The 26,397-nt window shown below is 39.9% G+C and overlaps 1 protein-coding gene across 1 annotated transcript; it reads right to left on the bottom strand.

Moving 5' to 3' along the window:
- Window positions 1-4,298: 4,298 nt before the first annotated feature.
- Window positions 4,299-25,475, bottom strand: WDR46_2 (WD repeat-containing protein 46). Its single transcript, XM_051210406.1, has 12 exons — window positions 25,097-25,475; window positions 24,771-25,062; window positions 16,329-17,192; window positions 16,179-16,290; window positions 15,967-16,145; window positions 15,828-15,931; window positions 15,649-15,799; window positions 15,382-15,617; window positions 8,897-9,053; window positions 7,538-7,837; window positions 5,453-5,545; window positions 4,299-4,677 (listed from the first exon to the last, which is right to left on the bottom strand). The coding sequence occupies exons 7-12, from the start codon at window positions 15,685-15,687 to the stop codon at window positions 4,372-4,374; spliced, it is 1,131 nt and encodes a 376-aa protein (XP_051070396.1). The 5' UTR covers window positions 15,688-15,799; window positions 15,828-15,931; window positions 15,967-16,145; window positions 16,179-16,290; window positions 16,329-17,192; window positions 24,771-25,062; window positions 25,097-25,475; the 3' UTR covers window positions 4,299-4,371.
- Between the last annotated feature and the right edge of the window lie 922 nt (window positions 25,476-26,397).

A 26,397-nucleotide genomic window follows, 5' to 3' on the forward strand; every position in this document is an offset into this window, starting at 1 on the left:
GGGATAAGAGGGCTAGGTCATCTGTGAAGTCCAAATCGTCTAATTGGTCCTGAGCTGTCCATTGTAAGCCGTGTTGTCCCTCAGATCTCGAGGTCTTCATAATCCAGTCGACCACTAGAAGAAAGAGGAAGGGAGAGAGTAGACAACCTTGTCTTATTCCGGTCCTTAATTGGAATGCATCTGTCAGCTGTTCTCCATGCACGACTTTGCACTGTAGTCCGTCGTATGAGTTCCGAATAATGCTGACAATCTTCTCAGGAACTCCACAATGTCGGAGAAGTTTCCATAATGTCCTCCTATCCACAATGTCAAACGCCTTTTCATAATCGATGAATTTGATGTATAGTGACGAGTTCCACTCAACTGATTGTTCGACGATGATCCGCAGTGTCGCAATTCGGTCTGTGCACGACCGATCCTTACGGAATCCAGCTTGTTGATCTTGAAGTTGGGCGTCTACTGCGTCTTTCATCCGGTTCAGTAACACTGTGTTAAAGGATTTCCGGGTACTGACAGTAATGTGATGCCTCTGTAGTTTTCACATTTGCTCGGATCTCCTTTCTTTGAAATTTTGATGAGGTGTTCTTCTTTTCAGTCAATCGGCACTTGTTCCTCCTCCCAAATCTTCTTGAATAGAAGGTGAAGCATGTTTGTAGTTACTTCGATGTCTGACTTTAGTGCTTCAGCTGGTATATTGTCGGGTCCTGCTGCTTTCCCGCTCTTGATTTTTCTGATGGCTATTCTGATTTCTTCCGTCGTTGGTGGATTGACATCTATAGGAAGATCTGTGTGTGGTGCTACGATGTCCGGTGGATTCATTGGAGCCGGCCTATTCAGGAGTTCCTCGAAGTACTCTACCCATCTGTTCCGCTGGTCTTGAATTTCAGTGATTGGCCTGGCTTCTTTGTCCTTGACCGGTCTCTCTGGTTTACTATATTTCCTTGATAGTTTCTTCGTTGTATCATAAAGCTGTTTCATATTTCCTTTTGTTGCAGCTTTCTCCGCCGTCGTTGCTACTTCTTCCACGTATTTCTGTTTGTCGGTTTTAATGCTCTTCCTCACTTGCTTGTTTGCTTCTATGTACTCAGTTTGTGCTTGGATTTTTCTGCTTGTGTTCGGCTGTTGTTAATTGCTGTCTTCTTGTTCTTCTTTTCTTTGATCCTGTCCAGTGTTTCTATAGAGATCCATTCCTCATGATGATGCTTCTTGAGGCCCAGAACCTCTTGACACGTTGAAGTTAATGCTTCTTTGATACCTTTCCAGTTGTCCTTCATGGCAGTTTCTTCTTCCTTCAGTAGATCCTGTAAGGCTTGGAACCTGTTGTTGAAAGCTATCTTGAATTTATTAGTAGGCTGTTAGAAGCCTGTATTGAACTTTTGCAGTGCTGTTTGTCCAGTTCTTCTTTAGCTTCAGTTTTAAATTGGCCACAACAAGGTGGTGATCTGAAGCTATGTAAGCTCCTCTCCTGCTTCTCACATCTTCCATTGTTCTTCGGAACTTTTTATTGATGCAAATATGATCTATCTGGTTCTCTTTGGTGCGGTCCGATGAGATCCATGTAGCTTTGTGTATACATTTGTGTGGAAATATTGTGCCGCCTATGACCAATTTGTTAGATGCACATAGATTTGCAAATCTTTCCCCATTTTCGTTTCTCTCTACCAGTCCATGTCGTCCCATGATATCTTCATATCCAGTGTTGTCTATTCCGACTTTGGCGTTTAGACCTCCCATCAGAATGGTGAGGTAAAACTGATCTTTGTCCTCGTCATTGCTATCATTGGTGGGTGCATAACATTGGATAACATTCATTGTAATTCCCTCCTTCTTTGTTTTGAATGACACTTTGATGATTCTGGATCCGTGAGATTCCCATCCTACAGCATTAGAACAACTCCCTGAGTGTGTGGAGCATTTTCCTATTCGTGACCGAAGTATAGCAGCGCCTTTCCCGTATCTAGCCTTTGCTAACCAGCTTGGGTCCAATGGGTATCGCTGATTCCCAGTACTGCCAATTCGTATCTCCTCATTTCCGTTGCTATTTGACTGGTCTTCCCGGTCTCCCACATTGTCTGGACGTTCCATGTACCTAAATAAATAGTTGATCTGGTTGTTAGAAGTTGCATCGGCCTCGTGACTTCCGAAGGAACTCGGCTTTCACCATGAGGCGTCATAGTTGTTCTAAATGAAGACCTTCTGACTCCCAGGGTTGAGTTTAAGTGGTTTGAATTATGTTTTTGGTTAGCGTTTCTTTAGAGAGCTAGCTTTCTACGGGATGGGGTCGCTAACCCCATCCAAAACTCTCCTGCTTTATCCGGGCTTGGGACCGACAGTAACTTTAGAAGAGCTACAGGCAGAGTTGAAAGTTCAGTACGGGATTATTTTTTAAAAATCTCAATACAATTGTCTGTTCAAGTTGCGAATTTTTAAATTATCTCAATAAAATTCACAAATTCACCAGTGGTATATAGATAGTAGAGTGAAAAGGACTTTATCAGAGTAAATGGAATGAGTTTATCTGTAGGTATTTTCTTCTCCGAGCTGAATGGTTTAAACGCGTAGCTTTCATTGTCTTTCTCGATAACATCATCAGGATTTACTTCATTAAAGCGTGATTTGAGTTTTGTTGGGAACAATTAAGTTCTTCTGTAGTTCCGAAATTATAATGTTCAGCAAAATTAAATAGAACATAATAATCATATTTCCGTAAGTGACTGAATTAGAGACAACATTCTATAATTTCGATGAGAAGTTCCAAGTGATGGACTTAAAGCATATCTAATCTGAGGAAGATTGATCAATAACGATGGATGGTTTTTGTTTTGGTTATAAATCGACAACATTTAAGGATGTAGGCCAAAGGCTTCCAACTCAGCAGTCTAAGTGGGTTTATGGGATTTGTAGAAATTGTTGAATTTTATAGTTTGCTTGTTTAAATAACAGCTGAAAATCAGGAAGGAGTGGAAAGTTGTTTCGTCCTAAAATTAGACATCTCAGCGACTCACAATTTGAACTTTGCACGAGATCAAACACATGGATCTGAAATCTCACAGTAAAAGCTTGAAAATAAGACCATTGTCTTGGCAATCACTGATTCGTATGTTTAACTCCAACCCAAACTCTTCCCAATACCACTAGTGCGTAACTGCCACATATCCAACAGTATTGAATTTTAATAGTCGTGAGTTCTCGCTAGTCAAAAGTCAACTCTTTAAATTCCACCATTGGCAGTATCAAGGATGTGTGTTCCGAACATATCAGTGCTAAGAACAAGCAGTAATCTCGCGCTTCAGGATTTTCAACAGCTTGTCAGCTAAATTCAGTCCATGACGAAAATTCTACTGAGAAGTTTGCTTTGAATTCAAAGCCCCAAATACCCTGGTACGGTCGATGGTGGGAAGAATCCTTCCTCTCGAAGTGCTCTCACATGGCCTCGCGTATACAGCTACCGACAAGTAAGTCCTGCTCACTGCCATCTCGACGTGTATCCCTATCCTTCTGAACTCTTGCGGATCTCTTTAGCCGAACAGCACATAGGCGACTGTCGATAGGGATCCATTCTAAAAGGGCTTCTTCTGACCTCATACTTAGTGCTATGCCTTTACCCGCCAGTGCACGAGAACTTGCTGCCTAGTCGCCAGATAAACGGAGTGTATATCTTGTCGGCTTTTCGTTTTAATTAGAATGAACACACTAGGATCCTGTGTGTTTCGGTGACTTAACAAGTCTCTTTATAAATCAAACAAATTCTACCAAAACCTGTCTTAATATTTTTCACATCAAAAATAATTTGATTAGAAATGTAGTTAAAAACACCACGAATGTGCGTCACCTCTGGATGTCGTGTGACATAAGCGTGTGAGTTGCAAACGTTAAATAGTAGTATATGAGGTTTGACTTAAGCATGAGATCTAGAACCAGTCTGAGAGGTTCTAGCAATAACATTTCCATTAAATCCGAAGGTTTTAGAGTGATACAAAGAACTAAGTTCATTCTCAAGAGCATTGTGTTAGTACTAGATTGGCATGGACAAATGATGGAACTGATACTAACTGAGATTCAACTAGGTATCGGCCCCAACAAGAAAAAAGAACTAAATATAACTGACGTTGTGGAAGCTGAGAAAATTCTGATAATGAGGTACATTGACAACACACACATATATAACCTCTTAATACTTTTTTATTTGTATCAAATGTAAACTGTACATTATGATTTCAGTAAATTACAGTAATACAATTGTCAACCATTGACAATTATACATAAAGCAATGTAGATTCGTTGATTTAAAAAGTTTAGTGGGAAATTAAAGAAAAGAACTTGAAGACAAACAGTTAGTTAGAGAACGATAAAGAAATTAAGATTTAAAAATTAAAATTCTTTTGGTGGAATCAGCACATCAAGAGCAGTGTTTGTGCGTCTTTTCGATAATTTCTTTTTTGTTACTAAAGCTTCACTAGGTCTCGGTAATGTGCTTATATCATTGATTTTTTTGTAAGAAACTTTTCGTCGTAACTTCTCTTCCGCTTCCCGTACACCTAAAACTTCTTTGATAGTAAACATTTTACGTTCAAAGTGTATATTTTGCTTTTTTGCCTCGATTCGGCCAGGTTTTGATCTACCTTTTTGTTTATTTCGTTTAATAGCAGGTGTATCGACTTTGGGAACTTGTCCAAGCTAAAATTGACAGTAAAAGATTACATATATCAGTGAATTATAATGATCGTGATCAAGAAGCCGGATAAGTTTTTATGGAAGTGAAAATGATAATAGGCATACAACTTTTACTATAAACTAGTAAATTCTAACGCTTCTTCAACCAGTTGGATTTTAAAATAACTTCGAATTTGATTACTAGAAACCAACGATTACAAACTTCAGTATGTCTGACAGCAAAAGAACTATGAACATGGACAACTGATACATGTCCATGCTAAATTGATTTCTCCCACTACAATTTGGGTGTCCATTATTTAATTTATTTGTGTCAACAGCAAGATAAACACTTGCTTATTGAATGGAGACTGCTAGATGACAATTCACTCTGTAATTCGTTATTCTTGTGATAAATTGACTTTAAGATTAGGAGAAATGAGTTGACTGTCAAATGTCGCTAAAGCGTTGTTTAATTATGGTGAAACCATTGAATAAATGATGCCGATAGTCAGTGTAGAATACTAGGTGTAAGCCTTTATCGATTAAAGTGGGTAGGAAACATGTTAAACGAGCGTAATCGCCACTTATCACAGTGCACAACGTCAGCTGGGAAAGCAGTAAATTAGGACAGAAACAATAAAAACATATTATAACTAATATAACTGATAATTTACCATCATAATAGAAAGCTAAAATCTACAAAAGTGAAAATTGCTCTCTACTTTTTAGTTACCAAAGAAACATTTTCGATCAAATAAATAAATAAAAGCAATTAAAATAAAGCAGATTAACTTACTAATACAGCTTTCTTCTTTTCCCATTCTTCTAAAAGGTCTTCACGACGAACTTCACCAACGATTGATTTTAATGAAATCATTGTATATGGAATCTGTTTGTAATAGTACGGTAAGTAGTTTTTTAATGATTCTATTAGGTGAAACACATGTGAGTCTGCGAAAAGTTATAATCAATGATTGTTTTACTGATTAAGATACTATCCTGCTTAAAAAAACTTTTATTGACTATTTATAGGGATTGGTGTAGTTACGATAAGATGTCATTAGTTGGAATTAAGTTGATGATCATTCGATTGACGTCACCATTTTGAAACATCAACTTCGGTGCCTTGAACATGTACTAAAAATGCCGCCCCAGTGAATTACACGTCAGGCATTATATGCCGACGCTGAAACTGGTTAGAAAAAGAGCAGAGGTAGTCAGTAGTATGAAAGAAAGCTGTAAAGGACTGATATCTGTCGGTTCTTCAAGACTCCTAATTGAGGTCATATAGTGCGACACAGTGGTTTGAGATATTATCAAATATTACTTAGAATAGAAGCTAGTGGTAGTCCTGCTGTAATTTTCTTTTATTCCCTCCATGTAAGTGGGGGAACTTCTATAACCGAAAGAATCCTACCTGGTTATACTTCTCTTAACTGAACTGCTTCTCCCCTTATTATTATTATTATTAATTCACTTTCGTACACTAATTTCTATTCATTTTCATTTTTTTCCATTACATTCACCTTCCTTTTTATAACTCAACACAATCTAATTTTTATTGTGGTGCATTTATATTTTGGTGTCCCTTTGTGCCAATGTTTATGCGCTCAAATAAAATAAAAACGTTTTTTATGTAATATCTAGATATTAAATAGTAGTTCCCAAACCTGTGCCTACTTGTGGAGTATGTAAACAGTCCGATTGGTATCAACATGTTGTGAAAATTCCTACCAAACTTACTCAGAAATATTTATTCTATTAAAGTTAGTCTATAAATCTAATTACTCTACGGATATTAACCTCATAATTGAAACCAGTTTTTGATTTAATATGATAATAGCTTCCACAACAATACGGATTAGATTGTAAGGTACCAAAAAACAAGTAGAAGCATATTAGTCTTATCTATGATTAGATAGCGATATACCCAGAATAAACCAATCATCAATAATTTGGAAATATAAAAATCATTAGGACCTTTAAGTAGCCCTTGGATTCTTTTAAGTTATTTGTATTGCATCGGTTTACAGTAACTAAATTCCTTACACGAAATGTAAAGAATTTTTACTTGGTAATCCCTACATTTACTATCATCACTATTATTTCAATGCTTGTTTTCGATATTCCGATATGCAATCACTTCTTTTTGAATTTTATGGTAACATATCTTTATTACACATGAACATGTTCATTAGCAATTTACACACAATTGAATTAAAAAAGAAATGATAGGAATAAGAAAGCTTATATAAATGATATTAGTATAGAATAATTAAGTCGAAGAATTTTACCATGTGTTTTTCTTTAGTAGGACACTTTAGGGGTCAGTATAATATAATAGGACTATAATTTACTAGAACAATCATAAAATACGCTTGTGTCCTACTAACGTTGGTAGATTTAATAAACAATAGTACTCGATGAAGTTCAATCTCCTGGTAGAAGACGAAATAGGTGGTCGTTGAATTAGTGATACCTCACTAACTCTTCTGGAATCTAAGTACTATTTCATATTTGGCAGATTCTGAATATCTTACCAGAAAGAATTTTAGATTTAGTAGGTTTCTTCGGCAGATGGTTGATAAGGTAATCCTGTGGATTTTCAACTAATGAATACTCTCAAGTTGCTCGTAACCCTTTGATAACATTGCTTTGTGTTGGTAAGTATGTATTCACAGAATTTATTTAATTCAATGGAACCGAACATATTTACAACTAAAGTCTAACTGAATTAAAATTCCAAAACCAGTTTTTAATATTAAGAAATTACATTGAAACAAAGTTTATGAACACACATATATGAAGAATATACTTGAGAAAAACATAGAACTATTAACGAAAATAACAAGTAGATATGAAAACACGTGAACAATATTACCTTATCCAAAAGTCGTTTAACTTCTCTTTCTTGCCTATAACGTTTATTGGCAAAAGGATTTTCTTCTAAACCATCATAATTAGGTTCGGCACTCCCAGGACAAAGAATGGATGAAATCCCAGCGGAACTACCTACTCCTAAAACGTCTTCATAAGGACAAAAGCGTACACGATAAACTGGATGAACTGCATAGTGAGAAAGATAAGCATTCGAAATTACTCGTCGGTTAACATTAGGTGAAATGGTTTCAAAGATTTTTGATGCATTGGACGGTGGAATGGAATGGGGGTCACGTAAAATCTTTTAAAAGTAAAAAGCGATTTACGCAGAAATTAGACAAAAGAAATACATATATACTACCTAAGATTCACAAAGATAAATCCTTATTTTATAGATCATAATACTTCCTCACAGGCAATACTGAAATCATCGTGGGCTTATGTGAAATGGGGAATAAAATAAAACACAACCATCTACTCACGGTAAATATTACTAAGGATAACTTAATTTTATGATAACAGTAGATTTATTCCTCTTTTCAAAGCACTACTTTGGCCATATCAAATCGTAACAATAAATATTTTGTCTTTTGTCACGGCTTAATAACAGGCAATCACAAACTAGATATACGGTCGTTAGCCATTAGTTCCAGTTTTATACACTCTTTCATATAGACAAAAGGAACAATTTCAGGAAATTAAAAATAAAAACGAGCCTGAGATTTAAACAAAAGCTTAATCCACGTACCTGCATCAATACCCAAAAGAGTTCCAACTGCATGCCATAATTATCTCGTGAACTTTACTTAACGACTCCGCACATCCCGACTACGTTAGGATCTAAAGTCATAACCTCATAGACTGATATTATTTCATGGGCGGTTTGCTCCTACATGGTTCCGGTTTACGTGAGCAATGATTCTAAGACATGTATGACCAAATAATTACAACCTACACAAGTTTTATAACTTCGAAGTAACAAAAGGTAGACGTGTGTGGTGTTCAATGCCCACTACTTGCTTACTCTCTTCTGTTTGACTGGGAAATGATACCGTATAATCCAGATGCGACCCTAATTTTGGAAGGGAAGATCGCAACCTACAAACTCCTGTACTGTCACACAGTGCTTTGTTTAGATTATATTTCGTCAGTTTTTACCAGACAAGGAGACGTCTTCATACAAGGTTCTAGGTAAGAGAGCGATCAGGAGAAGAAATTGTTATCCCCAAGAGTATAACCATGACAAACGAATGAAAACAAGGAAAGTAGGCATTTTGCAGTATGGTATGGTATATGGAGAAACAACCACTTGATGCGATAAGTTAAGTACTAAACTAAATCATAACCAGAAATATCATACCTGTACGGTATTAGCAGCACCCAATGCTAATAAACCTTTCTGACTGAAATTAATTGTTGAAGCAGACATAGGCAGCAAGATTTCGGAAAGAGGATCATAAGTGGACCTCAAGTCCCAAATCTTTAGTTTTCGGTCAACTCCACAGGTTGCCAAGTAGCTGGAAAGATGGATGTGAAGAAAGAATAAGCTATGAGCAAATACATCGTTCAAATAGTGAGAAAAATGTAGTTTAGAGGAACACCGGTTGTTGAAATACTTTGTAGAAAAACGGTAATTCATAACCAGTCAATTTTAAACTACACGAAAGTGATTTGGCTAAGGCTAAGCGAGTGGTTTCACCAATCTAACTTTTAATTAAAGACTGTTCAAACAAAGCTTGAACAACAAACGTAGGATTCATAGCGGTTTCTAGATCAGCATAAAAATAAAAAACGCACTACGGACCTCTATAGCTGAGAAAAATAGTGTTAGTTCATTGAATTCCTCTACCACTGGCACTAACGATGGTAAATTAGAAAGATAAGCTTGATACGAAAACGCTAATCGGGGTGGTATGCCGTTCGGAATAAAATCAACCGGTCTTTGCAACACAAGTGTTTTGAATTTTACCTTCAGAAAAGGTAACTCTGCTACACATTACAACATACATAGCTTTTGACAATAACTGCAATGTATAAGGATAATTACTACAATAAGTTAGGTAACCAAAAATTGATCTTCATCAAAAGCGGTACCCATAAAACACCCTGTGTTTTAAACTGGTCAGGTGTTAAGGTTGAGATCGTCTAAATTCATCCACAAAACAATCAACCAAACCTAAAAACAGATGCCAATATTATGCTTTACTGTTGAAAACTTGATCGTTTATTAAGATTATGAGGTATTTGTATGAACTAATGATTCCTTTGTACTTGACGGCCAGCTGATTACGAATTCCAAATATATTACGTTCTTTGTGCTCATCTATTCCTACTTGCTGTAAATTGCAGTAAGGTGTTTCCCTTGGGCAACCAGCATCTGCAGCGATGCTGCTTTCTCACAGGGAAGGAAGGGGTTAGAAAAGGTCGACTCTAAATAAGTCACACCTCACCTTACTTCGTGGATTTCCGTCTCCGCTGGTAAGGCCTTTTGAGGAATGGAGCTAACACGCTAAAAACTTCCCACAAAAAGGCCGTGAGTGACCGGCCTCAAGCAGTTGTCCCTTGGGCTCTGTGGTCACGCTCCCAGGTCGTTAAGACCAACACTAATCCAACTTCCCTTTAAGGTGGTTCCTTAAGAAGTACCCTTCTACGGTGTGGGCAGCCGGGAAGTGACATGAGCCTCCATACCCCTAACAGCAGACGAGGCCAAGTTGGTCACAATCAAATCCTTCCTACACCTCCTAATAACTCTATCATCTCCACCGCCAACCCTTCTCACGTTACTTTATCATCCCGCACCGCTAGTGAAAACGATTCGAGTACGCGGAACGTTATTCCTGGTCTTCTGAAACTACGTTCTAAACTACATGTAGGAGATTTTAAAGTCCGAACACTGTGCCAAATAGGACAACAGGCTTCCTTAGCTAGGATTTTTAAATCTCGCGCCATCGATGTATACTACGTCTCCGTAACGCTTACAGAACCAGAGTAGCGTCGTTCATTTGACCTCACCATATCAAAATAAAGAATCATCTCGATTCACACTTCATGTATCTCGAAGCCCCGATGCTGCCTCCCGTGGCCTCGCTGGCGTAGGTATAGCATTGAGTCCTAGGGTAGAACTAGCTCTCTTAGACTGGATCTCAGTAGACAGTCGTTTATGCACTGTCCGACTAAACGGAACAGTTAGGACTCGGAAAAGTAAGGACACTCGTTGTCTCTGCCTACTCTCCCACTGACTGCAGCTCAGATGATGTAAAAGATGAGCTGTACAGAAAGCTTCCCGACCTCCAAAAAGTTAGGCGCTCCGATGCAGTAATAGTGGCTGGTGACTTTAATGCTCAAGTAGGTAAACTAAGCGAAAAGGAAAGACACCTGGGTGAACCTTATGGTGTCGTGACTCAAAGAACAGATAATGGTGACCGTCTGTTGCAGCTATGCTCAGATAACCGCCTGTTTCTTGCAAATACTAGCTATTAGCATAGGGAAAAACACCTTTTGGCATGGCAACCCCTGATCACACCGCTATCAGACACCGATGGAGAAGCTCGATAGAAGACTGTCGGTCGTTCTGGAACACATGATTGGATTCAGATCATGTTCTAGTGCGAGCGCGTATTTGTCTGCGTCTTACTGAACGTAGGAAAGACACTGCAAGGAAACCTCTTAGGGTCCTACTTAATGATAGCCAAGCTAGGAATATATTCCAGGAACAACTAGGAAAAGTTAGGCAGCCATGTAAGTAATGCCCGTCCCGAGGCAGCGCGGAATGATATCCGGAAAGCTGTGGGAACAACACTGATATCTGCTAGTAAGGTAAACCATAAGGTTAGGGAGAAACACGGGATCTCAGCAGCATCCACCGCACTGATAGATGCTCGAAAACTCGTCCCATCTGGCTCTGAACATGACGAAGAGCGGAGTCAGCTTAAGGGCAGGCTGATAAGAAGCCTACGCAATGATCGCGAACAGTGGTGGGCAATAGACAACAGCAGACAACTATTCAGACTTGTCAAGGAAACCGATGTTAAGAATCCAACTGTTAGCGAAACTATCTTGGAAAAAGATGGACATATTATTCACTCTCAATCCAGGAGATTGGATCGATGGGCAGAACACTTTAGGGATCAGTTCAACTGGCCTTCAGCCACATTTCAGTTTCCCAAGATCTCCAGTCGACCTGAATGGCAAGTTCTCCAACTCTTTACGAAGTTTAAAAAGCTATAGGAAATCTGAAGCATGGGAGAACAGCAGGCCCTGACAGGTTTACCCCTAAGATTTATAAGGATGGAGGTCCAGTATTGGCAGTGAGATTGACTGAACACATAAATATTGGTACAAAGAGGCACAATATATATACATATATATATATATGCGCCACATAATAATAATAATGAGAATGAAGATATAACGAATGTAAGGTGCGTATAAGAAAAGGGGGACAATAACGAATAGGAATTAGTGCATGAGAGTGAAATAATAATAATAATAATGTGAGAGACAGCTCAATCAGTAAAAGTACAGTCACAGAGAATTCTGCCACTTAAAGAAGTTACGTATTTTTTATGAAGGAAGTAAATAAAGTTACAGCATGATCGCCACTGGCTTCCATTCTGAGCCATATTTGATAACGCCTCTATCCACTGTGTTGCACCATCTTTAAGTCCCCACCAGGGGGTCGTCAAGAACTGATAGAAGCCAGTCCTGTACCGCTTTCTTTCATACCGCGACAACATACACTGACCACCTCTCCGCTCTTTCCAACCAGTCTCAGCGTCGGCAAATAATGCACGACGTGGAATTCTCTAGGACGACATTCGTAGAACATGTCCAAGCCACCCCAGTCGATGTTTCAAGATGGTGACACCAATTGAATTATCGTCTCTGTTCCCGAACACACGATGCCGAACCTCTGCATTACTAACATGGTGCTACCACTGGATGTCAGCAATCCTTCGGAGACAATGATGATTAAACACATAGAGTCGTCTAGCATCCTCAACTCGGAGAGGCCAGGTTTCACAAGCATAGAGCAAAACCGCTCTCACCGACGCGTTGTTGATCCGACCTTCTATAGTCAAACTAGCATCAGGAAGGCGCCAAAGATGGCCCAGATTGACATAAGCCGCTCTGGCTTTAACTATACGTGCATTGATCTCATCACTCATGCCACCACCAGCACTTATGCGGCTACCCAAATACACGAACTTCTCGACTACTTCTATATGCTAACTACCCAGAGTGAGTGCAGTATCAGGGTCCTACCAGTCTTGTAAAAGTACTTTCTACTTAGAAGGTGCAAAGCACATACCATACCTACGGACAATATCATCCACATACTCAAGGTCGAGAAGTCTTTCTCCAGGCAACAGATCCACACAACACATCAAAGCTGTTCCCAGAACGTCGTCGATAGCAAAGTTGAAGATGAATGGTGAGATTGGCCAACCCTGCCTAGCCCCATTGATTGAATGGAACAATAGAGAGGGGTGATTATGTGCCTTCACTCTGCCTGAGGTGTTTGTATATAGGGCTTTTAAGATGTTAATAAACTACTCAGACACACCCTTCTTCAATAGACAATCCCAGAGAACAATCCGGTCCAACGAATCGAAGGCAAACCTTATGTCAAGAAACACTACGACTGTTGGCCCGTGATAAGTATGATGGTGTTCTAACATTTGGTGGAGGGTGAATATATGATCAATACATGCTCGACCAGGACGAAAACCAGCCTGCTTCTTGCTAGTCAATCTTTCTCGGGTTTTGAACAATCTACCAAGAATGAAGGAAGCCAAAAGTTTGGACGCGATCGGAAGTAGACCTATCCCCCGATAGTTCTTGCATAGACGATGTGAACCTTTTTAAAGACAAGGACGATTATCGACTCATTCCATGACGTTGGTACACTGTCTAACTGCCAAACCTCTGTGAAAAACTCAGACAGTTCCTTAACTAGAAAGTCACCATCATCTTTAAAAGGGCCGGAGGTAAGTCATCTGGATCCAGTGATTTGTAGCGTTTCAAGGGTTGGAGTTCTTTGCGAACTTCCGCCTCATTTGATGGATCAGTCGTTACGGGCCATGGAGGACAGGACAGTGTGATCGATGTTACTGGGGCAGCAGACCAGTTGAACTGCTCCTCGAAAAACTCTGCTCATCGTCCAAGACGTCATTTGATGTTACGTTAGTGACCGGCATCCCGTCATCTTCACAGATTGTTTCGCTCACACCAGACTTCGTGCTGCCAGTGGCTCGGATGAGTTGAAAGAGCTTCCGGCAGTTACCAGGTGCGGTTTCTGCTTCCAACTCATTAGTGCGCTCCGACAACCAGGCTTCTCGGTCCTTACGCAAGCTTTGCCTAATCTCATTACGTAACAGTCGTCGTTTATGGTCAAACTCACGGTCACCCGGAGTAGACCGACGGGTTTCAATGAGTTGTAAGGAGTCAGAAGAAACCCAGTGCTTATAAGCGAGACGTTTCGCGAAGCCGCATGCGACTTTACTCGCCATTTTCATGGCATCGTGCAATTGCAACCAATGCTCATCTGTACTTTTCAGTGGGATTTTAGCTAGTCTTGAACCTGACTCGGTTTGATATTTAGTTGTAACAGAAGCTGCAACTAATTTACTTACATCAATCAGTTTAGGACGATGAATTTGTTGGCCACTGAAAAGCAAGGTAAGATTGGCGCAAACAAGTGCATGATCAGGGTCCAAATAGGTACTGCAAAAGGAGCGGCAGTCTTGTACACAACCACGCCAGCGGTAGCTGATCGCGATGTGATCAATCTGAGTCCAGGCCTGAGATGCAGAGAGAGGGCTCCAGATGGCACATCGGTGATGACTGTGCGGTAGTTAGTGCTAGACGGAAACAGGTCGTGGTCTGCGCACAGTTGCAGTAGACGGTCTCCGTTATCTGACCTGCAACCAACAAGTCCCCATCGGCCACTTAAACGACTTTCTTCGGTGCCTAGATGCCCGACCTGAGCATTCAAGTATCCGGCTAGTAACACAATATCCGTCGAATGCACTTTCTGTAGTGGAACTAGAGATCGGACATTCGCTTTTCATCCTCTCGATTTCGTAAGCAACAGTAATGCTGCGAGAAGGCAGGTAGTTGGACGTCCCTGGCAGTAGTTGTATGCAAGTGACCATGTGAGAGCATTTCGAGAGGGAGAGCTGCTTCTTCCTACTCTCGGCCGTACCAGGGCATTTGAAGGAACAGTCCGACACTCAAATTCTGGGACTTTTGAAAATTACATGGAGAGGTTTGAAATCTGGACAATGATCAGAAACGGTGTTAAGAATGATGAAGTTGCAGCTCATTTCCCTACATTCATCGGAAAGGATGTCTGTAGCTTACTAAAACTTTTGGCATTCTCAGACAAGCTTATTTCACTTCCCTACGCAACTCTCGAAGGGCTACCACTAAATCATGCAAATTGTACAAATTCCGAGTGTTGTGAAAGCAAAATTTAATAACATGATTCGACAGAACAACCAAAAAATTAGAGGATTTATCCTTGAATTGAAAAAACAGGCTGTTGTAAATTGCACTATTTCGGAAACTCCTAGTTAGTACATTAGGTCGAATACTCCTAATTACTATAGCTTACTTCGACTCACATAACGCATCACTTTATACCTACTATCACGATTCAAGACAGTATATACCAAGATTACAAACTGCTCTCATACCAGCAATTATAATTATCAAGCGAACGAAACGTAATCAACTTTGAATGAACTGAGAATTAATGTCCAGTCATATATATGAGGAAAGATTCAATTGGGTATGGATTCGGAATCTATCAAAAGTTGTGAATTTATCATAAAAGCTAACCTTCCAGTTTGGTCGCAAGCAATCGAAGTAATGGCAGTTGGGTGGGCGAACATTTTGATAACGTATGACTTCTCTGAAGGTACCCACATAGATACAACACCATCGTTGTGTCCTGTGCAAATAACTCCGTTAGAAGGGTTTTGACACATAACACCAAGGCGCCCCATATATGTAGGTATTGAAGCGACAATCGTACCAATAGAACAGTCTAGGTAATAAAGAAATCCATTGTCAGCCTGAAATAAAAGCTCCAGTGCAAAAACCTACGGAAGACACCAGAAGGAAATGATACGGGAGAAATTCCATTCGTAATATCCCACTCAGTTTTTTCAAGCAATGTACTTCTAAGCCTTGATTGTCATATATGGAAACATATCTTTTCTCTGCAACGGCAACGAACGTTTCTTGGTGAAGAAACCTAAAAGATTATCAATTAAATTTCTTACTTAACATCCTTGCATTCGTTAGAGACAGTGATCTCAAAAGGAGCTTCTTCACCATCCAGTCGAATGCCGCTATGTGACCTGATTTACCACACAGGGCTAAAAATCTGTCTATTTTACAAGCGTTTGGCAGCCAATTTACCTGCCGTTTCGTGAATAATCAATCGCATACGGTCCATACTGTAGTTTAACATCAAAACGCTAGTTTCCATATTCACCTAAAGCTTATAGTATTTTACCTTAGTTGCGGAACCAATATCAACTTCTTTCAACATAGCATCTTGAGTGATTATCTCATTTTCATCTTCCTTCTCAAGATAGCTAAGTGCCATAAAGAAGAGAAACGCAACGTACCCAGGCAATACATTGTGTAGTGCCGCTACCTGAGTGACACTTTGTTTAGCATATTTAACCTTTCGGTTGAAGACCTCTGCCTTCTTCCTGAAGAACCTCTCGGGAAGTTTTTCTATGAATAACCTATGGAAAAACGAGACCTGTAACATACTGTGTCCATATGAAAAGCAGTTGATAAAAAGATGACTTAAATTTATCAAAAAGTTTGCATGCCGTCCTTGAGATTTGAAAGAACCCCGAACTGCCTTCCAGTATCCAATATCTTGGAGACGAAGTTGTGCATACCGACTGGTGTCTTTGAACTCACTTCTTGTTGATTATATACGCTTCCAAGTTTTTAATAACTTTTAATAGGCGGTAGTCTGGTTACTCGATTGCACTAATCCTAGTCAGTTTATTAGTTATTTGTGGGTTTACAGATCTTGTAGTTTGAGTGAATGCGTTTGTCTCGGAACAGTAGGGTTTCTAGATAACAGCACCTTTCACGTTATCAGGCAGGGGTTGTTTGGTTGTAATGTGAAAAATAATGACTCGGAAATTCGGATGCTAGGAACTAACCAGGTCTTCAAGAAACAGGCAGTAAACGTGTTAGTTAATTGGTAATGAAGATAGTGTGCGAAAACTAGAGTATTACAGTGTAGGTCATCAATGTTGATGATCTACGTCGAATGATCAGAGGGGTTACTGAACTTAGACGGGAATGGTGTGACGAACCAGGTGACTTCGAAATCACACCTCGCAGTCAGCATCTAACGTGGGTTGCTCCTTCGACCTATTAAAGTACGATAGCCGCTTTGAAGACCGTATAATACAAAGAAAGTTACTACGGAAGTATGAGTAAGAATGAGTACACAGAAGGTGGTAGGACTACCGCTGCATGGGCCAGTCCATGGCATATGATTAACTGATGCGCATTGGTTGCCCTTGACCTTGGCAGGGATTGATGGTCTGTTCGATATTCAGTTACCCAACAGCCGGATGACTTGGCTAAGGCTTAATGACATTCCACTGGCCCTACAAAAGTAAAAGAGAAGCAGAGTTAACATTAAGCGATGAAGGAATATGTTTATAAGATGTGATAATGATAACAGTAAATAGTTTAGGTGATAGCAGAAGGCTCATTTATTCAAAGAGCGGGAATATGAGGTTCTAAAGTCTCCTCCTGAAGCCATCCTCTGAGTGCGTTGTGGTCACTTCGGCTAGAAGAACATTCCAAACAGAGATAACTTTCATTGAGAGCTTACCTAGCTTTTGTTGTTTGCTATGAAATTCTTTGATGGCGCTGATGTTCAAGTTAGTTGCTCGTGTTGGGTTGACTAGGTGTCAAACCGTCATGCACAACAATCAACACTGTTATGAAACGACAATAAGAACATGATAAATCCTTTACTCCCGATCTTAGGTGTCACGGAACAGTTTTAAGTATTTGTAAGGTCCAGAGAAGGTTATCTAGACATTCTACTGCACATGCCACAGTGGGTTAGGTAATGATGTACGGTTTCGAACATCATGAAATTTAATGTCTGGACTAATTTCCAATTTATTGATTTGAATGTCTATTTGCCTATTCGCATATAGTGTAGATGCAAATATCTAGACTTCAAAAAGATAACAGCTATGAAGAAAGCAAGTACTTGTAGTAAGGCGTCAAGTCCGGTTGACTATGGTCACCACAACCGGAAGACCACGTGCCAGTTAACCGATAAGATCCCCGTACGTCGAATATCGGAAGGCAGTTGATGGCTGTAGTCGAGATGTATTTACTGACGATCTCTTGGTATCGAAAGAATACAGGTGTGGTTACTGAGCGTAACCGAATTCAGGCAAGGTCACGATCAACGGGAGAATGTATGTGTTTTTGGTACAGTTAAACAAACAGGTACGGTAAAACAATCCCGGTACAATTGTTTATAACAATATTGTTTCTACAACACCAATTACGTTCTCCTGACAAAAGTAGGTCACTACATACTGTTGAACCAATGCGATGATTAGAAGTATTTGGATTACTATACGAACTAGGAATCCCTGAAATAACGCAATTCAACTCACACAGAACTAGAGGAGCACAAACGAACGTATTGTATTCGTAATTCGAAATCAGGCAGTCATTAAATACAAATGAATCATTAGTCTATAAGAACAGTGCAACGACCACAGCTTAAATTGGAATCTAAGTTCTCGTAATTAATTGAACGTCATCTCCTTAGGTTCATCGTATGTCTGCCAGACTGTGTATTGGATATAGACTCTGTATGGTCTGGAATATGCCCATTAGTATTAGAATTAACAGTTGAAATTGGAACGGACTCACCGGAATCCTGAAATTGTATATGATCAGTATGTCGATTATGTACTAGAATTTGAACCATAGATTTTCTCACACTATTCTCCTGCAAGAAATAATGTTTTCACACGCCTAAGTTATAAGTAATGTGACGTCATTCAAAACATATTTCTCACATTAACTAGGAGATTCATTAGAAGTGACTTCACTATAAGAATAAACAACAATTGATTATTATGATCATTATTATTAACGGCTTTATTCAGTATTATATTTTGGTTCAATATAGAATTCTCAGAACAGGGTATTTCTACAAGTTACTTACGCAAAAACAGTAACGAATGCAAAGTAAAGGTTTTTAAAAAACCGAAAAACTGTACAAGTTTTCGAATTAGAGACATGTTAAAAATGCAGGTTATTGACTAGGTTAACTCTATGAACCTGTTCGTTACAGAGTATATTTGCTGGGTAAGGTATCATAGAACTTTTAAACTTTTGCTTGCGTGCATGGATTTTTATGTAATTACGTCTCGTATTAACAGAAGATATACAAGGAGAAAGATAAGAGTGAGTAGGATGGTTAGTACGTAGTGGCATTGGACCATAACCACACAATCCTGAAAGCTGAATACGGGACCACTCGGATAATAGCTATTCAATATTTAACACGGAGAAATACCTAGCGATGGAGAAGGCGCGCACAAGGAATTGAATTAATTGGAGTTGATCAGATGGCATGGCCCGGCCATGCATCCGTGGTCCCTCTAAATCTCACCTTATATCTTCTATTCAAATTAAATATATTGTTCCTTCTCTAGTCTAACCTTTTTCTACATCATGTATTGGTAATTGATACGATACAGTGAGGTGGCGTAGACGATGATGTGACTTCCACGTAAGATCTTATAATTATGCAGTTATATCATGAAAAATCTACAATTTTGGGATTAGGTCTATTATTAGAGCAGTACTAATATCGCAATAGACCATAATTCTACAAGTATCTGATAAAATAGCACCTGCCAGGAGTTTGCATGACTATAGATGTCTATCCACAATCATATTAATTATAACTTCGAAAGATTCACCACACATCTTGCTAACTGCCTCCAGTACTCTCCGCAATGCACCAAAGTTTTTCTCAAAAGCCCGGGAAAGGGTAATGGAGAACAACAAAGAATAATAAGTAATATGCAATAATTGACAAATTGTAAGAGTAGCTGACGAGTAATCCCAAAAGCATGCAATGTCTTAATGTAGTAAGTCAGGCGGAAAACTTTCTTCGATAACAATAAAACGTTGGAAGACCAAGAGAGATCAAAGGAAAAGGTAACACCAAGATAACTGACGTTCGACACTGTGTTTATCAAAGAGTCTCCAATGGTATAAGCATTATGGGATCTCAAAATGGTGTTTAGATTCCGTTCATGTCTCATGCTAAAGTTAAGAGCTTGACATTTAGATGGATTAAGTATGAGACCATTACCAAGAGACCAACAATCAATACGACACAGAAACTCATTCATTTCTATGGGATGTAAAGAGGTAGTGATAGGCATACATACAGTGAGATTATAGCGTGGTGTCGAATCGAAATTGACTATGAACACCGCTACCAAGGGGCGTGTGCCAGGATATCCATGAAATCCCCGGGAAGCCAAATATCAGAAGGCATTTAATGGACCAAGTCGAGATATATTTGCTGGCGATCTCGTGGTATCGAAATGATACCGAGATCGTGCCAGGATAGAAGATTGGTTGCAGAACGTAACCGAATCCGCGCGAGTTCACAATCACAGTGTAAGAATAATGGATGCTTTCTAGCACAGTTAAACAAAAGCATATTGAAACAGTCACTGGTACAATTGGTTATAATAATAATTGTTTTCAATAAACCAATCGTGTTCTCGTGATAAGAGTGAGTCACTACAAGATCATCCGCATATTTCACAAAAGTGTGTTCTGTGGAAGATAGCAGATCATGCAGAAAAAAAGAGAAAAGGAGAGGTGAAAGAACAGCTCCATTTGGTACACCTTCATGAGACAGTAGAGACTCCGAACACTTTCCTCCGAATACAGTATACTGTTTCCTTCCAGAGAGGTAGGAACATAGCCAGTTGGTTATCCAGGCGTCAGTGTTGACGCTGGTTAACTTGTTATTTATTAGTAAATAATTAATAAATAGTCCAGAAAAGCGCATCGAACATACTTCTTCCTCTTTTCTGATATGAACACTATATTGTGATACAGATTAGCAACAGCATCTAAGGTGCTTCTTCTGCATCTGTAAGCAAACTGATACGGATCAATATGCTCTTTTATCGCAGGCTAAAGTGGAAGTATTATTAATTTTTCCATTGTTTTGAGGAAGGGTGAAGTTATTGCAAAAGGTCTAAACTTTACATTATTATCGCCAGATACTTTCTTGGGTACAGGGATTGTCTTCATCTTTCCCCACACTTTCGGTATGAGATTAGATGAGAAGGATCTGTTAAAGATAGCCGTGAATGTATAACATAGGACGTCAGCACATTTTTTTGAAAAGGATGTTTGGGATACCATCAGGTCCCAAACATCGGGATAAATTAAGTGACTGGAGACATTTTGGACATCGGTTTCGGTGAAACTAGGAACACAGCTATTCTTTAAACCTGTGGATAAAGAGAGCATCACATCAGATGACTGCCGTACAAAAGACTTATTTAAGTCACAAACATTCAGCTGGTTATCGCTCCGAATCTGCCTGTCACCTGTAAGTTCTTTAAAGAGTTTCCACATACTTGGAGAGTTTTTGCAAGACAAGAGTCTTTGAGTAAACACAGAGTTGAGACGTCTAATCTCTAGGTTTATCAGACCATTTAGCTTACGAACTTCATTAGAGATTTCCTCCTTGTACATTCTTTCTTTCACCCTCTGTAGTCGTTTTAGTTGTGAAGATGTAAGTCGACCAAAACTTACAAAAATGGTTTGCATGGGAAAACAAATATCAAAACAGAATTTAAGGTAACAAGTGATAACATCAGTAGTGTCTTCCAGCGAGTCATCTGTGAATAATTCCCAGTTAGTCGTATGAAAAATGTATTTCAGATTTTGGATATTTTCTTCTGAGTAATTCCTATATTTGACTTTCTTGGTTTGATGTAAGAGTGTACTCTTCCCATGCTTTCTATTTACTTTAGGTAAAACACGAATAATACAGTGACCCGAGCCAGACAATGGAGGACGTTTACGAATCGCATATATACCCACATCGTTAATGAAAATGAAGTCTAAATGAGCATCCAAACGGGTAGGAAAGTCTACAACATTTTGGTGACCTAATGACGTAAGGAAGCTACAGTCACATGAATTGAAACACCTCATACAAGTGAAAGTGAATCACTGAAAGCAGTAACAGCGAACTCAGTGAATTCATCAGCAAAAACAGACAACGCAGATGATGTGCAGTCTGGAGTCACGTAGATATTGATAACATAAACATATTTGTATTTATTCAGCTGTTTTAGATGACATCTTAGAGTTAGACACTCGATAAAGTCATTTGAAAACTTAAAACACACAAACGAAGATCGACACCAGTTTACGTTTATAAACGTACCTACACCGCCGCCACACCTCTTTTGATTGTTTGATCGATCCTGAATAATGGATGCTTTTTAGCACAGTTAAACAAAAGCACATTAAAGCAGTCACTGGTACAATTGGCTATAATAATAATTGTTTTCAATAAACCAATCGTGTTCTCGTGATAAGAGTGAGTCACTACAAGATCACCCGTATATTTGACAAAAGTGTAGTGTTGAAAATGCCGTACGGCACAATACATAGCTAGGAGTTCCCTTCCGAATGTGCTGTACCTTGATTCAGTTTCTTGCAACCGTCTAGAGAAAAATGAAAAGGTTGCCAGGAGTTGTCAACCCATTGTTGTAAGACTCTTACGATTGCCGAGTTGGATGCGTCTACTGCGATGCTAATGAGTGCTTGAGTGTCCTGATGTGCAAGCATTGTTGATTTAGCGATGAGTTCCTTAGTTGTGGAGAATGCTTTTCGTGCGGTGTCGTCCAAATTAATGGATTTCACATTTCCACGAAGTTGGTCGGTCAGAGGTTGCCTGAGTAACGCGCATTTCGGTATGAATCGTCTATAGAAACTTACGAGGCCGTTAAACGTTCGTAATTGCTTGATGTTGGTCGGTCCTGGGTAATCTAGAATGGCCACCACTTTGGTCCTAAGGGGTCGAATGCCTTGAGCATCGATAGTGTGTCCTAAGCAGTCTAACGAGTCGGTCCCGATTTGGCATTTCTGAACGTTTACAGTAATGCCATGTTTTTGTCGTCGTTCAAAAACAAGATCCAGATGCTTGAGATGTGTTTCTCTGTCCGGACTTGCGATTAGGCAGTCGTCAACATACGCATGTACGAGGTTGAGACCTCGAAAAACGTCGTCTATGAATCTCTGGAATGTTAGAGTAGCGTTTCTTAGACCGAAAGGCATTCGCAAAAATTCATCGAGTCCGAAGGGAGTAATGATGGCAGTTTTCGGTATGTCGTCTGTGGCCATGGAGATTCGGTTATACGCTTTAACCAAGTCGATTTTCGAAAAGACAGTTGTACTTTTCAAGGTAGCTGTCAAATCGTGAATGCGAGGCAACGGGTAGTGATCGGGAATGGTTTTTGCACTCAATCTCCGATAGTCACCAGTTGGACGCCAATCGTTGCTATCCTTTTTAGGGACCATGTGCAACGGAGATGCATATGGGCTATTTGACGGTCGTATGATTCCTAAGTCTATCATGTGATCGAACTCGTTTTTCGCCAGCCTTAGATTTTCAGGGGGTAGTCGTCGTGCTTCAGGGAATACGGTTGTTTCGGTTGCGTTTGATGAATCCCAGGATACTTACCGAGTAGTGGTTGATAGAGTGGGTCTATCATATGCTTAATTGTGACTGAGAATAATTTGCAACCAGGAAAAAAGGAAGTTACGCAAACGGATAAATTAGTGTTTCCGTCTACTAACCTCCGTTTGCGAGTATCGATGATTAGATTATGGTGTTGTAGGAGGTCCATACCACTGATTGGCATAGAAACATCTGCAACAAAGAAGATCCAATGAATGGGTTTGCGTAAACCCACGTTCAGGTAAATGTTCCCTTTGCCATACGTAGCGATCGGTTTTCCGTTTGCCGCCTGTAAGTTTAGATCCGAGTCGTGAAGCCGGTCGTTGGGATTCGCTGGGAGAACGTTAACTTCTGCGCCAGTGTCGACGGGGTAGCGAACTCTCGTTGTCACATCTGTGACGTATAACAGACGGCTACGTTCGCCGGCTATGGTTGCCGTTAACTCGTGGCGGCTTGGAAGTTTCCCGAGTTGTTTTTCGAGTCAGTCGGTTTTGAGTTGGGAAAATTGCAGGGTTTTCTGCAATTTCTGGAAGACTTTCCATACTGGTTATGATACCGGCACCAGTCGGGGCTATCCGTCTCTCGTGGTCAAGAGACAGATCGCTTACTTGAAATGCTTCTACGTGGAGTGCGCGATCGCTTACGGTCGTTACGAAAATTGAGATAACGCGTGAGTGTATGACATAAATCGGTTATGTCATTCCGAGTCGTTTGAGGCTTTTCTTTGACTGAAAATACCTCGGTAGTAGAAGATTTCGTTATTTCTAAGATACGATCGGCAGATGCAGCCAACTCGTCTAAGGCGTTATTCTGAAACGAGACCAGAACCGCTTGCACCTGTTGGGGAAGTTTAGACAAGAAAAGTTGTTTGAATAGGCCTTCGTCGAAAGTTCTTAGGCCTATCACTTCTCTCATTCTTTTCAACATGTCCGTCGCAGAACCGTGTTGCAGGTCGATGTTATTAAAGAGTTGATCTAACCTTTTTGTCGATCGGTTAGGTCTCCTCGTTCAAGAATCGAACGTTTTAAGGTTTCGTTCGGGTCAGAAACATCACTAGTAAACATACTGGGTGTTACGTACCTGTTGAATTCCCGCGGTAGTGCCTTGACTACTGCGAGGAATTGTGCACGTGTGTCGTTCACGCCGTGCTCGTGGAAGTCGGCTTCTGCGTAGTAGAACCAGGCTTCGATATTGTCGGGCCAGAAGGACATGAGTTGAAACGGGGGGTGGGAACACGGTCTTACTCTTAAATACCCTGGGGGTCTGTTAGTCATAGGGGGAAATTAAGTACGAGAATACACGAGTGAAAAATATGTAGATATCAAAAAACGCGGGAAAAAATACCACAATGTACAAAAAATTAAAATAAAGCAAAGATATATAGAATCACAAGATGGAACAGACTCACAATTTACGATTTGGTGTACCAGACCACGTTGGGCTCACGAATAAAGATGGCAGAGGTATTCAGTGTTTGACAACGCTTTTACCAGTAACACCTAATATAACTCGTACCCAACAAGAGAAATCAAAAGACAGAATCGAGGAGATCAGAAGTTGTATTTGGCGATTTCCAGTATATCGGAATTGTCTGATCTAGTCTGGCTAGCGAATGCAGTAGATGCTGAGCATGGCGTTCTCACACGTGATCTGGTGGGGATGCATGGCCGAGCGCCTTCAGCTTGATGAGTCCACTAAAACTAACCTGGTCAGCATCCAATGTCGAAAACTTACAGAGCTATTTATTTTGGGGATTTATTTAACGCTACAGGTCACCCCTTCCTTAGTGGGGTAGTGATGACCCTAAGACGTGGCCAGCCAGAAGTTTAAACCCAATGGGTTTGTCGTTGGTAAGCACTCTTCTGATAACTTGTTAGGTTTGGCAGCGTCTGGTCGTCTTTCTCTACCATATAGGACCATGAAGTACAGTATAGTAAAAAAAGAAAAAGTAAATGAAATTTTCGGCTCCTTGTACACTTCACCGTTCGTTTCCAGCCGTCCTGGAGAAGAAAGAAGGAAATAGAAGTGCATATTGAAATACACTCGTACGCGCGCAAAAACACAATGTCGGCGAAAAAAGAGGAAAATAAACTCATATACACGTAATATCGTTAAAAAAGGATTTTTATAATGTTTTTTTGTTTGTATTTTTTGAAATAAAAATATATAAGCATATTAAAACTGTTTTTTTATAGAATATTACATATGGTAAAAAAGTCGAGATAATATAGAATGTCAAAAAGTGCCTTACGTGCAATAATCGTTTAAATGTTCTGGAAATCTTACTCTTCTTCCAGAACGCGTCGCCCTAAGTTTATTTTCTGATACTATTGAAGTATTATCGGGTGTGTTGCCTGTCGGTTGAGGTATTATAAGCGTAGGAGTCTTGTTGTGCGATTGTACCGAAGGAAATTCGACGTGAATAGGATTTCCTTCTAAATACACTGCTTTTAAGCGATCGATGCTGATGCTATCGTTTGTTCCGTTCTTATCGACTATATAGTACTTAGATTCACGTTGAAGGACTTTGAAAGGTCCTTCGTATGCTGATTCCAATGGTCGTCGATGTGGGTCTCGACGAACAAAAACATGTGTACTATATCGTAAGTCAGGTTGAACGAAAACATCGGTTGATTGTGGACGAGTGGAAGCAGGTTTAACTGAACGCATGGCGTTTGTAAGCCTGTGCGTGTAGGAGGTTAGATCCATGTTCATTGAATAGGATGAAGGATCCACGAATTCTCCTGGAAGTCGAAGTGTCGTTCCATAAACGAGTTGAGCCGCAGTGTATCCAATGCCAGCTTTCACTGCATTGCGAATACCCAGTAAGACGAGTGGAAGAGCGTTGGTCTACTGTGAAACGTTTGCAGCTGATAGTGAAGCTTATAGTTGTCGGTGAAAGCGTTCTACCAATCCGTTTGATTTTGGGTGGTAGGCGAACGTTTGGAAGCGAGTGATATTTATTTACCTCTACAGTATCTACACCGCCGCCACACCTCTTTTGATTGTTCGATCGATCCTGACTACAAATTTTG

Source organism: Schistosoma haematobium, chromosome ZW (genome assembly GCF_000699445.3).
Source record: "Schistosoma haematobium chromosome ZW, whole genome shotgun sequence".
In the NCBI taxonomy this organism is placed as follows: Eukaryota; Metazoa; Platyhelminthes; class Trematoda; order Strigeidida; family Schistosomatidae; genus Schistosoma; species Schistosoma haematobium.